Source organism: Typopeltis vanoorti, chromosome 14 (assembly GCF_054136105.1).
Source record: "Typopeltis vanoorti isolate ZY-2024b chromosome 14, IOZ_Tvanoo_1.0, whole genome shotgun sequence".
Taxonomy (NCBI): domain Eukaryota; kingdom Metazoa; phylum Arthropoda; class Arachnida; order Uropygi; family Thelyphonidae; genus Typopeltis; species Typopeltis vanoorti.
In genome coordinates, this window is record NC_143562.1 from 50,799,860 (window position 1) to 50,817,847 (window position 17,988).

The 17,988-nt window shown below is 35.0% G+C and overlaps 2 protein-coding genes across 2 annotated transcripts in view; both read left to right on the plus strand.

Annotated features, from left to right (window-relative positions):
• Window positions 1-1,577: 1,577 nt before the first annotated feature.
• On the plus strand, window positions 1,578-17,349 carry LOC150099459 (uncharacterized). Its single transcript, XM_090404099.1, has 3 exons — window positions 1,578-1,758; window positions 3,306-3,416; window positions 16,299-17,349. Exon 3 carries the CDS (start codon window positions 16,361-16,363, stop codon window positions 17,273-17,275), a length of 915 nt encoding a protein of 304 aa, XP_090260225.1. The 5' UTR covers window positions 1,578-1,758; window positions 3,306-3,416; window positions 16,299-16,360; the 3' UTR covers window positions 17,276-17,349.
• Window positions 17,164-17,988, plus strand: part of LOC150099460 (trypsin-3-like) — a 53,431-nt gene continuing 52,606 nt past the window's right edge. Inside the window, exon 1 of the mRNA XM_090404098.1 lies at window positions 17,164-17,277. The gene's annotated coding sequence lies outside the window, so the exon portion shown is untranslated. The remainder of the gene's footprint in view (window positions 17,278-17,988) is intronic.

Genomic DNA, 17,988 nt, shown 5'->3' on the forward strand with positions numbered 1-17,988 from the left:
ACTTTGCCTGTCTAAGATGCATAACTGTGGTTGCAAGACAGTCTGTTAGAAACGAGATCCATCGTTTAAGAAGGCCTATATGGACAAACAGAACATCCTGTATCCTGTAGTTGACTAAAGCATTTAATGAAAGCAGGGAATTGAATTGGATCTGTATTGGCAGTCGCATGTCTATATGTAAAAATAAAAGTTTCTAATATAGAGGCTTGTGTATGTAAATGTAATGGAATAAATGAAGCACAGAAAATAATTAAACATGTCACAGAGATATCATCAGGGATACAATATTAAAATTGTAAAAACACATGCAGAACAATAATTGGAAGAAATCGGACTAGAGCCTGAAATTCTGAGGATTGCACTCTCTTGGTGTTATTGGCTAGTATCAGCTGTTGAACAGCAGACTTAAGAATTAAAATTTCCCAATTCTTGGAAAGTTTAACATACATATTTATTAAGATTAGGTTGGTCAATTAAATCTGATGCTGATTCGGGTAAAAAAGCAATTTTGTACTTTCTGGGAGAAGCATAGTAACTTTTTTTCATTTGATTCTGTGAAAGGTATCCAAGGTGTGTGATTGATCTGAACTAGACCTGATTGACCATAGTTGTGGCAGTGGATACATTGTTTGTGTTCTCCAAAGCGGGTGTTAGCATATCTTCCAGTTTTACCATAATGACACGCTCCAAGAACAAAACTCGGATCAGGGAAGGGGAGAATGGATCACGCGACTTTAGATTTGGAGGCATCTAACCACCTTATCCTCGATACAGTAGCGGTTAAGTGAATAGAAAATCCTTGACACCGCGAGGTAAAAGAAGAGGGAAGGAATAATAATAATAAGATCTTTAGATTTATTAATATTTGAAATACTGGATTTTCACCTTTTGGTCATCAACGTTTTTTTGACAGCTGTCGAATTATATCATTATATGACCTATATCAAGCTAGATCGTCGTGACTCAAACCTATGCTAGGAACTGTCAGTTATCGGCCTGCTGTAAACATACACTTCTTAGTACAGGTATATTTAAATATAGTCTACATTTGTTTTCTGTAATTAATATGCAACAATTTGCAATTGATTACGCTGATTGATATGGTTTGTTTAACAGTTTTTTCATCCAAATTGAGATCGTTAAAAGCGATGCTATCAGAGACATCTAGTGGGAAGCTTTCATTCCACATGATTTTTTTATGTCTCATAAAAGCTTTCGCAGTATTTTGAGAATAATTCCTCTAAAAGCTGTTTTAAAATATCGTAAGCTACTTTTTCCTAATGAAGTAAACTTTTTGTTGTTTTTTTGCGATTTCTAAATATATATATATAAAGAATCTTCCAATTTCATTGCGTATGTGTTATTGGTAGTAAGCATGGCTTGATTACTTAACGACATTTTAATTTGGGTAGTGTTTTAATATTTTTACTTTTGCAAGATAAACAGAATAACTTTTTTTTTTTTTTTGAAAAAAAAAAAATTCATGTTCGATATAGAGCCATCTCCCTCGTGATGAGCATACGTAACTTCCGTTCTGTAAAATTCTGTTTCCTTAGCTACAGAGAAAATGTTTTTAGTGTACATTTGAAATGTTTCTTACGAAATTAAGGATTCATCGAGGAAGAGAGGCATTAATTCAACATTAAGTTAAAATGACGAAGATTGTTTCATAGAGATATGTAAAATAAAATAGTTGCCTGGTTGCAGAGCATTTGCAGTTATTATTAACTGGAAGATTTGCCATAAACAGTACATAAAGTAAGAAAATGCAGTGTAATTTATTTTAATTTATATCTAATGTAATCTTAACATTACATTATGAATTTATTTACATAAATTCCTCATTCTATCAGGACATTAAGAATTTATTGGCATACCAAGGAATTTTTCCTTTTTCCTTTGTTAGTGTAAGATTATATGTCTGGTAGTTGGGTTCTCAGAGCAAATTTTAATGCCAGTTTAAAAGCATCAAATCATTTTAGTATAAGTTTATAGGTACACTCCACTAAATTAATGATTCATTAGTGACGAAATCTATTATGAGAAGAAATTAAAAAGCAGGTCAGTACACATGCCAAAGAGTTCTTTCACTATGTGGCAAATAAAAGGAAAAAATGACTATGGAAGTAAAAAACTTGAATGAGGATTGATGATTTATGAAGTCACAGAATCAGACAATATAGTTTAGTTACTAAGTGACCACTTTGCAAGGGTCTGTTATCTTAGGGAAGATATTGTGACAGATGTGAACAGAAACTGATGTGAGAATAGAGGTTGATGAATTGAGATTCTGTATTATCCTAAGTATTAGGATATTGACAGAATCTCAATGCAAATATAGTTGTGGGATTATATCAGCTAATGTATTAAGAGGCTGTGTAAAGGAATTGGTATTGCCTCTGATGAGGCTGTTTAACTTGTCTCAGCTGTGGTAAAGTCACAAAAGAGTGGAAGGCAGTCAAAACATTTCTGCCGCATGTTCTCATAATATGTGAGCTGATATCCCACCTGATCCCAGTGCTGTTGTGACTGATATAGCAGTCACAGTTGAGACCCATTGTCATTTCAAGTGTCATCAGTTCAGTATAACAGTACAACAGCATAGAAGTATTTCAGTTCTTATTAAAGCCATAAATGAGAGGGTAAGTAGGTCCTTTAACTGTAGTAATAGTGGAAAACCACAATGCAATCTTTTTTAAATTAATAGAAATTGAGAATTCTTTCAGTGCCACATTGGTGGAAGTGAAGGAATCAGAGATATCCACCACATTTTAAAGACATGCAGAGCATATTTGAGAAATTGAGTCTCCTAGATTTTCCTTTTAGTAAGTTAAGCAAAATGAATTGAGAAAGTGTAGCTAACACATAGAACATGGGGGGGGGATGTTTATCTGCACTTTGCTGCACAGTATGTTACTTTGCATCATGACTGCAATAAAAACATATCCTATATGTTTAAATATTTGAATTATCTTTAACATCAATTAGATGAATGCTAATCAAGAATTCTTTTGGTGCCTCAAGTGCATTCATTATAAATAACTTAACAGAATCAACAACCCCAGTTTATAAGTAAGTAATAAATTAAACTGTTCATTTTGTTTTGAAACTGTTTAAACTTAAATAAGCATTTTAGTTCTTATTAAGACAATAAATAGAGAGAAATGCCAAGCTGAAATACTTTAACTATTTAGTTTTAAAATTTCTGAAGTGCAGTTATGTTTACAAAACAAATTAATCAACCACTATAGCACTTAGTCAGTAATGGCATTTGTAAGCCTACTGTTTTTTTTTATCTATTCCAGTGTGATTGGCAACATGAATCAGACATCCAACACATTGAAAAAACATGCAGGGCATGTTTGAAAAGCTGGTAGTCTCCTTCATTTTTCTTTTTTGGTACTGTCTTTAGCAAGGTAAGTGAAATGAAATGAATTGAGAAAGTATAGGAACAGAGAACACAGAAAGTAAAACCATGCTTTTCTGCTGCACAGTCTGTTACTTTGTATCATGACTGTGCATTAGAAATATATCCTGCATGTTTACATATTTGAATTAGCTTTAACATCAGTTAGACAAACAATTGTGAATTTTTTCAGTGCACCAAAATACAGCACATTCATTATAAGTAACTTATGGAATCAACCACCAGTTTATGAATAAGTAACTAAATTATACTTTATTCACTGTTATGACTTGCACATTAATACCATTATCAGAGATATATTGCACATGTTTATTATTATATAGGTATCTCCATGGAGTCAGAAGACTCATTTATGGAGATCCTTGATTCACACACAATACCTATTATACTTCTCCTTAAACTCATTTACTCATGAAGCACTCACAACTACCCCTGGCAACTGATTCCACCCATTCACCACTCTCAAAGCAAACAGTATAGTCCTAACAACCGTGCTAATCACACTTATACACAATTTCCATTGTTGATCCCTCATTAATGTACTGGGAAAAGTTTTGAGTATCAGTCCTATAAAATCCCTTTAATAACTTATACATTTCTATCATGTTTCCTCCTTTCACCTATCAGCTAGTTTTTGAAACCACAAATCTTCAGTCTATTCTCATATTGAGAATTCCATAGAAAACCAATCATCAACCAATTCCATAGACCTACCACAAACCTTTTCACTTGCCACTGCAGAACAATAACTTCTTTATCCGTGCTATACAATGAAAGTTAATAACACATTTCAGCCATGCCAGCAAAGGTTGGTTGCACACATCATGCATGTCGAAAAAAGGTTGTTCGATTGGTAGAGTCTCTGCTACTAACGGCTCACGCAAAAAGTTAAGCAAGTTTGAGCATGCTTAGTAGTTGGAAGGGTTCAATTGTTCGATGCTGTTGGCATACTCTCCCTCGATGAGTCTTTGGACTCTCTGGAGGTGTCACATAATAATAATAATAATAATAATAATCTCAATTTGATAAACTGAGCCATCTACTGAAAGTAAACCAAAAACAATGATGGTTCAACATAATGAAATATCATGTTGGCTGGGGTGTTGCCAGGTTAAACAAGACCTACTGGATCCATCATGGAACTAGGATGAACAGACAAAAGTTGGCTACTGTACAAACCCAGCAAAACTCAGGCGCCATCAACATAAAAAGTATAAACAGAAATCTGGCAGAAGAATTAGAGAATACCATTGTACAATTTCAACTCAATTGTTACTGAAACAAAGAAGAGAAAAACAACTACAAGGTGTTATATTCAGGTTGTAATGATCAGGAAAAGGAAGACATAGCTTCTTTAATAATCAGCAACCTACATTACCTGCCATTTATGACTTTCTTCTCACTTGCTTTCATCCTAATTGCTTAAGTTTCCCTGAATTTGCATGTCAGCATGCTCGGTGAACAAAGCTCTGTTCGGACACCTAACACCAAAACATTCAGATGCAGTCCATCCACATTGTACAAATCCTTCTTTCCATCAAACAGAGACCACAGATTCATGAATTCTTCATTATTCCTTTTATGCAGTCTACATCCTCTCTTCAGTTCACCTCTATCAGAGCGTGGAAGGAGACTTACAATCTTCACATTCTCGCTCTTAAGTTTTGCTTCTTCTAACACCCCTTTACATCCTTGCTCATAGAACACTTCTTGTCTTTCGAATCATTGGTACCAACCAAGAGAATCATTTCCTTAGATTTACTTTTTTGCATCCGGATGGCATGGCTAATATTTGCTCCTGGGAAACATGTTTTGTCATACTTTCATTAAACTCTCCTCTGATTATTGAGTCTTCATACATAATTTTCTCCTTAATTTCTTTTCTTTTTTGTTCAGTTAGGCTTTATTATTCTAATAACCAGTCTCCTATGATTATGACTAATAACCTGTTTAAATTGTCCTGCAAAATCTCGACATCTTTTTTATTAACTATTACTCTACCTAATTTTGCATCATCAGCAAACAACTGAATATTTCCTATATCATTTATGTACAAATTAAACAGCAGTTGTCCCAGCACCAAACTTTCCAGCATCCCTGTAACTACATCCTGACCCCGCTGGTCATCTGTTTTTGCCTCGCTTCTGCCCCTCCATATATCAGTTATTGATATCTGTCCAGCAGCCACCCTCTTATCCTTTAACCAGCATCATATCCATCCCCATTTGTTCTAATTTGCATAACACAGTTCCATGTGGTATTCTGTGAAATGCCTTTGCAAAATCCATTAGAATCATTGTGTAACCATTTCCTTTATCGAAATCTGCTGTTACTCTATTAGAAAATTGCTGGCTTGGCCGAGTAGTTAGTGTATCTGTTTTCCAGCCAAAAGGCTGCGGGTTCGAATCCCACTATGGGCATGGATGTCTGTGATCATCTTTGAAAATACTAATGGTGTGCAGTAGATTGCCTTGGTGTAGATGATGTAGTTTGCTGTAGTTGGTGGATTGAGTGGTGGAGACAGAGAGTTCTAGAGTAGGTGCTTCCCTCAGTGAGTCTTTGGACTCACTGGAGGTGTTGGGTAATAATAATAATAAAAAGACCGTAAATTACTAAGGCATGATCCACCCTTCACAAAGCCATGTTGCCCCCTCATACAGTATCATGTTTTTATTGTTGTTATTATTTGATACCTCTAGGGAATCCAAGGACTCATCGAGGGAGGGCACCTGCTCCACAACTCCGTCTCCACCATTCTATCACCAACTGACCGCAACTACACCAACGCCATCTACTGCCGACCACCACTATTTCCACAGACAATCTCAAACAGCCATGCCCACGGCAGGATTTGAACCCACAGCCTTTTAGCTGGAGAGCTGATACACTATCCACTTGGCCAACCAGGCTGGCATACATTCATTTTATCCACACATTCTTGAAATTTCGTTTTTAACCAATTGTTCCAGTACTTTTACCACCACTCCTGAGATACTGATTGGTATATAATTTGCTACTGCAGTCTTAGAACCTCCATGATGCAAGGGAATTATTTTTCCTTCTTTCCATTCCCTTAGAATTCTACCAGAGCCAAGACTTAAAGAGCCTAATCAGAGGCATTGCCAGTTCCCTTGCATGTTCTTGCAAAACCCAAGCTGATATCCCATCTAATTCCACAGCTGTATTTCATCGAGAATCAGCTGAATTTACATTATTTTTGCAATATCCTAAGAACCTTCAATTCATCCACCTCTGTTCCCACATTCGTGTCTGCAACATAGATTAAAGCAGTAACCTCACTAGGATAATACATTCTTGCAAAGTGGTCACTCTGTAACTCGACTATTTTATCCACTTCTGTCACCTCGAGACCATCATCACTCATTAAGGTTAATCTTCCGTAGTCATTCTTCCTCTTACTTGCACACATTATGAAAGAACTATTTGGCATTTCCTTTGGCCTGCTTGGCTAGATACTTCTCGTAATCTAATTTTGCCTTCTTTGCCAAGCTGGTCACCTTTCTTGCCTGAGTCTTCTACTGTTCGTGAGTTTGCTCATCACCTTTCTCTTTATATATTTCTTGATGAGGAGGAGGTGGAGAGGATCCAGAGATGAGTGACCAAGATGATAGCAGATCTGTGGAATGAACCCTATGAGAACAAGAAGATTTGTGGGTTGCAGAAATTGGTTGATAGGTGGAAAAGGGGTGATATGATTGAGGCATTCAAATTACTTAAGGGTTTCTATAAAATTAATTCGGAAGATATTTTTGAGAATAGGACTGGTGGTGGAAGGACTAGGGGCCATACATGGAAGCTGGGCAAGTGGTTAGCAAATGTGTTAGAGCTAGGTTTTTTACTTGGCAAGTGGTGAATGAGTGAAATAAGCTGCCAGAGTCTGTTGTGGGTGCCATGACTGTGAATGAGTTCAAGGCGAGGTACGATAGATACTGTGCGAATGTTGAATAGTTGTTCTTGACATGATGTTAGGGCCTCCTTCGATGAGTCTGTCAATTCCCTGGAGTTGCCTGTAATCATAATAATATCTTCCACAGCATTTTTTTGTTCTGCACCTCGTGCTAAATCATATTACTCATCCATATAACTCATTCCTGATTAACCCTCCTCACATTAAGTATACAATTCAATATTGCTTACTCTACTCTAGATGATCCTTAATTTACTCCCATGCAGTACTAACATCCTTACTTTGCAGTGTTTTATTCCATGGCAGAGATTTCAGCTTCTTCCTAAGTTTATCATAATCACCTACCTTGTAGTTTCACATATACTCCTTCTTGACAGAATATTCCATATGTTGTACAATCTCCCAAGTCAAGACTGCATGGTCACCACCTTGGTTATGGATAGTTCTTATGATCCTGTGATCAGGTCCACTACTCTCACACTCCTATTCCCCTCTATCACATGCTGCCTCAAAGAATTATCTCTTAGTCATCATCATCAAATTCCTGCCATGTACCCTCAAGGGGTGTACAAGATATGATAGTACTACATGAAAAATTTACATCATTACTAACTTCCTATTTACAATTTTCCTCCAAATCATTCTGTTACTTGTCAAAACTCCAACATTATCAGATCTTATATTTCTATCGTCTAAGGCACTTTGTACTGTATCAATCCACCTATATCTTGGTCTTCCTCTGGGTCGTTTTGCTGCCAACCTGGCAGAGAACACTTGTTTTGCTAATCTTTCTTCGCCCATTCTGTTTAAGTGATCATACCACCTGAGATTAGCTCTGCTAATGCATTCCTGGATGTTGACAATGTCAAGTTCTTCCCTAATATCCTCATTTTTAATATGATATTGCCATTGATGCCATCTGTTCATGCCTATAATCTTTCTCAGAACTCTCATATCTGCGGTCTCTAGTCTTTGGTCAAGTGTTTTACTTCTGACCCAGCTCTCAGATCCATAAGTTAAAACTGGTTTGAACACTGTCTTGTATACAGCTAATTTAGTGTTCTGACTAATTTCTCTCTTATTCCATATGAATTTATTCATTTGACTTCCCATCATACCAGCTTTGCTGATTCTGTTGTCATCATCATCAAATTCCTGCCATGTACCCTCAAGGGGTGTACAGGATATGATAGTACTACATAAAAAAAATTACATCATTACTAACTTCCTATTTACAATTTTACTCCAAATCAGTCTATTACTTGTCAAGACTCCAATATTATCAGATCTTATATTTCTATCATCTAAGGCAATTTGTACCGTATCAATCCACCTATATCTTGGTCTTCCTCTGGGTCGTTTTGCTGCCAACCTGGCAGAGAACACTTGTTTTGCTATTCTTTCTTCGCCCATTCTGTTTAAGTGACCATACCACCTGAGATTAGTTCTGCTAACGCATTCCTGGATGTTGACAGTGTCAAGTTCTTTCCAAATATCCTCATTTTTAATATGATACTGCCATTGATGCCATCTGTTCACGCCTATAATCTTTGTCTTTTTATTGCTGACTTTCATACCATATCTATTACAACATCTACTCAATTTAGTCAGAGAATCCTGCAGACTTGTAGCAGATTTATTTAGAAGTATAATATCATCCGCATAAAGCAAAGAGCTGACATTAACATCTCCAATTTTGATATCATGTTTAATACCACTTTCCTTCATAATGTGATCCATATAGATAATGAATAACAGAATGTATATCCTTGTCTCACACCAGATTTAACATTAAACCATCTTCCTGTACTTCCTTCAATTCTAACTGTTGACTTACAACTCAAATAAAGACTAAATATTGCTTGATATAATGCCTCATTGACACCATATAACTGTAGCGTATTGAATAGCTTCTCTCTTGGCACCTTGTCATATGCCTTTTCCAAATCGACAAAACTTAAATACAGATCTCTGTTATATTCCCATGCTTTCTCGACTATTTGTCGTAAAGTGAAGATCTGATCCTGACAGCCTCTATTTGGCCTGAATCCAGCTTGTTCTTCACCAAGCTTTTCTTCCACAATTCTTCTCAACCGTTTCTCAAGTATACTTGCATAGATCTTGCCAGGAACACTCAGTAGGGAAATACCTCTGTAATTCTCACATTCAGTTTTATTTCCCTTTTTATATATGGGTACTATGAGAGCCCTACTCCAATCATCGGGAATTTGTCCCTCTGTCCAGGCTTTCTGAACTATGCAGTGCAGCCACTGCAAGACTCTTATACCACCATATTTCAGCATTTCTGGTCAAATATCATCTACTCCTGCTGCCTTTCCATATTTCAAGCCTTTGATGGCTTTTTCTCACTTCAAGTATGGATATGGATTTCTGACTGCATGCCTGGCCAGTGTTTTTTACCACTGCGCTGTCATAACTGCTTGTTTCATTTAGCAGTTTTTCAAAGTAATTACTCCATACTTCAAGGATATCTTTTTCTTCCATTTTCATGTCATCTTTATCGTTTCTAACTCCTTTTACAGCACTCTTTCCTCCATTCCTAAGCTTCTTCAACAACCTCCAGAATATTTTGCCACCGTCTTGATGTTTATTTTCTATATTCTTGCCAAAGTCCTCCCATGACTTTTGTTTAGCTAGTTTTACACAGTGTTTAGCATTCTTGCATTTGTCTCTGTATTCTCTAAGAGCACAAGCTGACTTATTTGACAGGTACTTTTGATATACTTTCTTCTTTTCCTTCACTACCTCTTTAACTACCTGTGTCCACCAGGGAGTTCTGATTTTTTTATCCTTGCAGACACCACATGCCTCTCTGGCAGAATCAATCAATGTTTTCTTCAGAGTTTGCCACTGAATCTCCAAGGTTTGATTCCTGTTCTCAAACTCTTTGATTTTTCTTCAATAATCTTTGTCACATCTGAGAGCTGCTCAACTTTTATTCGCTTTAAAACTTTCTTACATGTTATTCTTTTCAATATGAAATTCAGTTTTATCCTGCTCAAGACTAAATAGTGATCACTTCCAATTTCAAATCCTCTGTACACTCTGGTGTCCTGCACCAAGGAGAAAACATCACTATCAACAATAACATAGTCAATGAGACTTTTCTTATTCCTTGCCTCTTCTCTCCATGTGAATTTGTGCACATTTTTATGTTGGAACATGCTGTTAGTAATAACCATTCCATGTCCTGAGCAGAAATCCAACAGATATTTGCCATTATTATTAGCTTTGCTCTTTTCTCCAAATTTTCCCAAAATATTTTTGTATGTCTCACAATCATTTCCTACTCTACTATTTAGATCCCCAACAAGGACCAACTTTTCCTTTTTCATTGTGTCAGTTGCTTTTTCTAAATCCTCAAAAAATTCCTCCACTTCTACCTTAGTAGAACCTTCTGTGGGACCATAGGCACAAATAAGTTGCATTGTCCAGTTCCCCATTCTCATATTTGCCCACATTACTCTACTTGAGACTGACTGCCATTCAAGAAGATTAGCCTCATATTTTGTGTTGAATACTATGGCTACTCCTTCTTTTCCTTGATTGTCATTGCCTGAATATAACATTTTGTATTTATTGCTCAGAAAGATCTAGGTGTATAAATTCCATTTCTTTCTTACCATGTGCTCTTTCTTCTTTCCGGTCTATATCTCTATAGTTGAATTCCCCCAAAATAATTTCTTGACCTGTATTCATACTAATTTGCTGATGCATGTCTTCCAGATCCTTCATGGAACTCCCTGGCCTATAGCAACACTAACTGCATAATTTGTCTTACTGGCCTTAATCTCACACCACTGTTTCAAATGAGCACTTACCTTCCTGCCTCTCTCCTGTTCTTTTTGGCTGTAATTCATCCACTACTGGAATAACATCAGCAGTAACCCCCCCACACACACATCCTGTCTTCTCTATCTTCCCTGAAAATACTAAACCTTTCACATTCTATCAGTGTAACTTGACTAACTGCTATTAGCCAAGTCTCAGTAATGCCTATAACCTTTGGTGAGGTTGTACTAACCAATATCAAATACTATATGCTCTTCTTCCTGATACTTCTGGCATTAATATACAGAAACTGCAGCATCCCTTTAGGCTCCCCACCCACGTTTATTTCCTGAAATGTCTACCTTATTCATTATTTTTGCTTGATAATCTAGATTCTGCACTTTGTCATTCTCACAGTCACTTGTCCCATGGGTGCCTTTACACAAACTCACCTGCTTTCACACTAATTGCTTCAGTTTTCCTGAATTTACGCTTCAGTATGCTCAGTCAACAAAAGTCGCTCCATACACCTAACACCAAAACCATTTAGATGCAGTCCATCAGCATTGCAAATCCTTCTTTCCATCAAACATAGAACATGGATCCACAAATCCTGCATTATTCCTTCTGCACAACCTATGTATAGACTTATTAGCTAGCAATGCCCTTCACCTCCTCCTCAGTTCACCTCTATCATAGCATGCTAAGAGACTTACAATCTTCACCTTCTCGCTCTTCAGTTTTGGCTCTTCTAGCAACTCCTTTATATTCTCCCTCATAGAATACTTCTCACCTCTCAAATCATTTGTGCCAACCAAAACAGTCATTTCCTTATACTTACGTTTTTGCATCCAGATGACGTGACTAATATCATGAATTTTTATATTTTCCTTAACCACGTCGCCATCAGTATGGATAAAATACATCACTCCTCTACCCTTCGTATCCATCATATACTTCAATGTAACATCAATGGTATTACAATTTTAATATGCACTTTGCATCCATGGTAACCTGGACGTATATATACATCTTGGCCAGTTGGGTGGTAACTTGTTTTTCTTGTTTGTTTCCTCAGTCTTTATTGTTACTTCAGACCACCTGCTTTCTTCTCTTTTCAGCCATTAATAAAGAAATAGCACATTCAAGTGTGCTATTTCTATATTCTCCAGTTTCAATTTCTTTCCACTTATCCTTTACTTTTCTCGACGAATACATTTCATACTGCACTGTACAAAATCCTACAAATTCAAATCACCCAACAACGTGGCCTTTGCTTTACCGCTCATTGTTGCATTACCAAATATCATATTTAAACAAAAAAAAATACTAGGTTTACTTAGAAACAGAATAACTCATTCAATCACACTCTTGTTTAAATCAAAAACTACAATTACTTAACCTAATATTTTCAACTAAAATATGAAAAAGTTACTTATCCTTCAAAAGAGTGATACACACATATAATATGCCACCTAATGGAAAATGATGCTAATTAATAGAAGGTATGCTAAGTAAAGATTTTATTAATAGTAGTTTTTTGCACAAATAGTGTGATTTTATTATTCATTAACTGGAATAGCCCTGTTCATACTGAAATCAGCTCTACCATCTTTCTACAAGAAATCTGTAAAAGTAGTTCACAAGGGATTGAAGAACTTATTTTCTCAAAGACATGTTTTGTTTGCATGTTGATATTTAACCTGGTGTGTAATTTTTTTTCACAGCTGTAAATTTTTAGTCCTTAAAACATACTTTGCAACAAAGAATTTTCTAGAGAATAGAGGCAAATGGAATGAAAAATAGAAAAGCATGTTCATTGAATTTGAAGTTGAACTGTGAATGGATGTTTGGTGATTTGTTTGTTGCTTGTGTTATAGACTTAGAGGAAAATAGATGACAATTGAAATACTAGGCATGCCTTTAGAAAAAAACGAATATCTGTGAGAGAAGAGATCGAATTAATGAAATTGTCCTCTACTACACAGTATTGAAAATTTTTTAAGTCTATTTTTGGTTAGATCTGGGATCTCTAAGAGTTGGTATCTAGACAACTGAAGGAGCATCTTGATTGTGAAGAGAATACCATATAGTCCTAGTGAAATCTAAATCCATCACCAAGTTTTCATATTAGCTCTTCACAGCATGTCACAATGGATGGATTTAAATTTCACTAGGACTATATGGTATTCTCTTCACAATCAAGATGAGTTCACCTATATCATATTAGAAAGGGAGGGGGAACCAGAGCCCTTGATCTAAAGACCACACATGACAGTATCCATTTCCCTTCCTGACAGGGAAGATATGCCTCTTAGGAAGCAATACTAATTGGATATGTAAGGGACATTTTCATAGAAACAGGCTACACTGAGGTGGGTTTAGCTTGGTGGGAAAGCTATTAAAGAGCTGGTGATGTACAACATATAGCTTTCCCACCAAGCTAAACCCACCTCAGTGTAGCCTGTTTCTATGAAAAAGTCCCTTACATATCCAATTAGTATTGCTTCCTAAGAGGCATAACTTCCCTGTCAGGAAGGGAAATGGATACTGCCATGTGTGGTCTTTAGATCAAGGGCTCTGGTTCCCCTCCCTTTCTGATATGATATAGGTGAACTCTTCAGGGTATTAGATGAACTGTTAGGCTCAACCCTCTCCTGAGGATATACTTTATAAAACAGTAAAATAATTCTGCAGTCCAGCCACTAGATAGTACATGAGGAAACCTGATGGTAACAAATCTGGAATCTTCCTGATCGTCTACCAAATAATCATGCTGTTACTTAATATGCCAGATGGTGTTTGGAGGGAGTCTAAGCATGGTGGGGGGATGCTCATGGCCATATTGAACAGGAATTGTATTCTCTTGATGTTGTCTGAAAGTCTACAGATCTTTTGCCTTTCATTGCAAACCCCCAAAATAAATAACCAAATAAAACAATTAGTTTTTATACTTTGCTGTTGTATTAATACCAAAAAAAAAATTAATAAACAATATCAGACTAGAAAATTCAAAATAAAAATTGCACACACAAAACTTATATAATTGCAACAATTAACATTTATTTCTTACAAAAAACTTTTGACAACTTTACTATATAACAAATAATTGCATTTATATTAGAGCTTTCCTGGTTTTTTACTTGTAGACATTTGAAGAGTATGATCAAAATCTGTCTGGCTAACATTGTTTCAATAGCCAAAGTACCTAGACTATTGAGATGATTTTGGCACATAGTAGATCTTAACACATTCTTAATTCTTGCCAATACACTGAATGAACTTTCATCCAGGACCACAGTTACAGGTGTGCAAAATATTCTGAGAGCAATGAGTATTGTGAAACATCGTTTCAATACATGATTCTTTTATTTTATTTCATAGCTCAAGGGATAAAAATTGATTCTGGCAGAAAGTAGCTGCGTGTATGGTATTTAAATGGATTATTTTCACTTCACTACTTAAGCATTAACTCTAGTGCTTAGCATTAATTCTTTTTAAGTAACCCAAACTGAGATGACAGTCATGACAAAACAAGATACTCTACATGTAATGTGCGTTAATTAGTTATTGCTGATTTTTGATATAAGTTATATAATATATTAAAAAAGAATACCTAGGAAAGGGAAACTAGACTTCGTGAGATTTTATTTTGCAAAGAGAAATAATTTCACATATTTAGGAACATGTTTTAAGCAACACTGTTTAAAAATAAATAATTTAAGAAATGTCTTAGTTTTCACATGCACGTACATTCACCTGCCATTTTCTGAATACACAAAAAGCGTTTAAAAAATTGAAAAGAAGTGATCACCTCTGAAAAGAAATGACAACTATAGTTTTTTATGAAATATGCATCTTTATGTCATGCATGTATTTGGTCATATTTCTGTTAGTCATGCAATTTTAGAAACACTGCAAAGGCATCAAAGAAATGTGCACTTTCTTGTTATAACTAAACAGTTTTTTAAACATAGTTGAAATAAATACATAAAATAAATGTTCACATAGAAATGCTACTTAGTTCTATCATGATTCATGTAATCAAATGCCAACACAATTCAAAGAAGGTACTGACTTGTCAATACTGTCATTCATTTACATTGGACTAGGTTACAGAGTTACTGAACTTGCTTTGGTTCAGTTATGACTTTCATAATTGGTAGAAATCTACCTTTATTAAAAAGCAATCATAAGTGGTTGCCAAAATTTGAGAACAAAGAAACACTTATTTTTTTATGCAATACAATAAGTGTAGGCAAATATTTGTAATCTCTAAATAAATAAATAAATCCAGTAATCTTTTATTCCCACAAGAAGTAGGAGAGGCCATTTTAGATCTATCTAACTTTTGAGCCTGAGTGGCATTCAGACTCAAGACTTTTACTAATTTTACTTTATTAGTTTGTTTTCTTTACTGACTATAAAAGTAAGTGTTTTATTCACAGTTACTAAGAAAAACCTACTAAATTAACTTTGGATTATTGGCATCATAAATCCATTTTCCTGGTGTCTGTTGAGTCGTCCAGACCTAGCTCTTCTTAATAAAGGCATTTTTGTTATGTTCTGTTGTCAGTGGTTCTCCAGAGCAAACTTTTTATAGGATATGATTGGTTTGTAATAAGGTACTTTTTTTGATTTTCATTTGGGATTCATGTTTCCTCAATTTTATTGGATAAAGATTCTCAGTATTTCAAGGACTTTACAATCTCATAGAGTAGTAGCAGCATGATATGCCCATGCCAAATAAAAACAATAATAAAATAAATAAATATAAAAAACAGGATGACAACATCCTCTTTTTGTGTCAAGGATGCCAAATCCCTTACTGTGCACAGTATTATAGCAGAAGGTGTACATAGTACAATGTTAGTTTTTTGGCATAATGCTTAACAATAAAACATAAGTAATGTATCATTTTTAAATAAAACCAAGCTTAAATTTTATGGGTAGTTAGTAATTCCTGACTTGGAAACCATATTAGTAATCTGGAATTAATAAATAAGAATTGCAAATTCTTGGAAAAACTGGAAGTAACATTTGCTACACAAATATATCTGAGTCTGCTTTATAAAGAAAAGTCTGTTTTGTTATTTATTTGGTGAATCTTATTTTATGTTTCATTAAATCAGATATTTCTTTCTTTTACAGGCATCATCAACACCTGGAACCATTTCTATTACCATCTTATAGTATCTGTTTCTAAAACAAGCATGCTAACTCTTCGTGTGGTTTTCAGTCAGTGTTGTAAATACTTTAAACCATATCCTTCATTTGGTTTTTTTCAAAGTCCACTTATTCAAGAACTCAGTTACGGTCAAATATTATTTACAAGAAAATTGCAGACTTCTTTAATTCCATCTGGAAGTGAAAATGTAATAGAATTTCTTACCTCACATGGAATTGCCAAAGATGATGCAATTAGCATGTTTGTAAAGCATTCACATTTCATTAATTTTCCTCTAAAAAGTTGGGAAGCTTTTTTTAGTACAACTTTGGAAAATGGCTTTTCTGTTGATAATGTTAAATCAATTATTATAAACTGTCCTCATGTGTTGGAAGCCCATAACACTGGTTTGACAGCTATACTTACAAAACTTAGGTCACTTAGACTAGGAGAGGAAGTAATGATGAATGCAATTGTTCAATGTCCAGTCATTCTTATTTTAAAGCCATCATTTTTAGATCAGCGGCTTCAACAGTTAAATAGTGTATTTACACAGAAAGACATACTTAAACTATTCAAGTTTGCTCCACAAGTTTTTATAGAAGACTGGAAGGTTATTCAAAGTAAAATCAACTATATTGCACACACTATGGGATTAGACCAAAGAGATATTATTATTTCACGTGCCCTCTCTTATGATTTGATTCACATTAGGGTAAGGCATCAGTGCTTATTTAAAACAGGAATATATAAGACACCCACACCAAAGAAAAAAGAGCTAGACAATCCTTATCTTAAGGAAATTTTAAAAATGTCAGACTATGATATAGTTAAGCTCGCCAAAATATCCTTTGAAGAATATAATGCCTTGTATCAGTTAATAAAAGAAGAGATGAAAAAGGAAGAAGAAAATGAAGATGATGATCAGGAAGATTCAGATATAGATATGGATCATGAATAAAAGTAATTAGTTCTGTTCTCTTTGTTTTTAAACACTTAAGTTAAATGTCTGTCACAAAACAAAACTTTTTATGTTTATATAAAATGCTGTTATTGAACTTATTAAATGAAAATTTTACCTTATTTCATAAGTTGTTTAATATTATCTGTTCAGAACTATTTATTATTACAACTGTTTCAAGACTTACTAATGAGCATTTAAGCAAGAAGTTCAACAATTTAAAATTGTTAAACTCTCACTTTTCAGGATTTATACTTTGTTCACTTTTTTCTTGACTCGTCCTTGAACAGTCCAAAGATAATTTTATGCACAGGTTTATGTAAATTCTATGCACCAAGATTTAGAGAACCTTGTTCCCTTGCTGTAGACCAAACATGGAACTTTTTCAAGCTACTTCATGGCTCCAATAACAAGATAGGTGTCTTAAAACAAGCAAATTGTCTCCAACCTAAAGATTTTAAACGAACATTCTTGCCACTTTTGTCATTGCAAGAGAAAGTTGATATGGTGATTATCCAATCAGACAATGAAAATTACATACTATTTTATTTGTCCAATCCTAATAAATTTTTGAATTTGACAAGAGGTTTACAAATATCCATGCTGCAGTGGAATTTAAATCCTCATTGTCCACAAGTTTTTATTGGTGACTGGAAGGTTATTCAAAGTAAAATCAACTATATTTCACACATGATGATGATGATGCAGTTAGC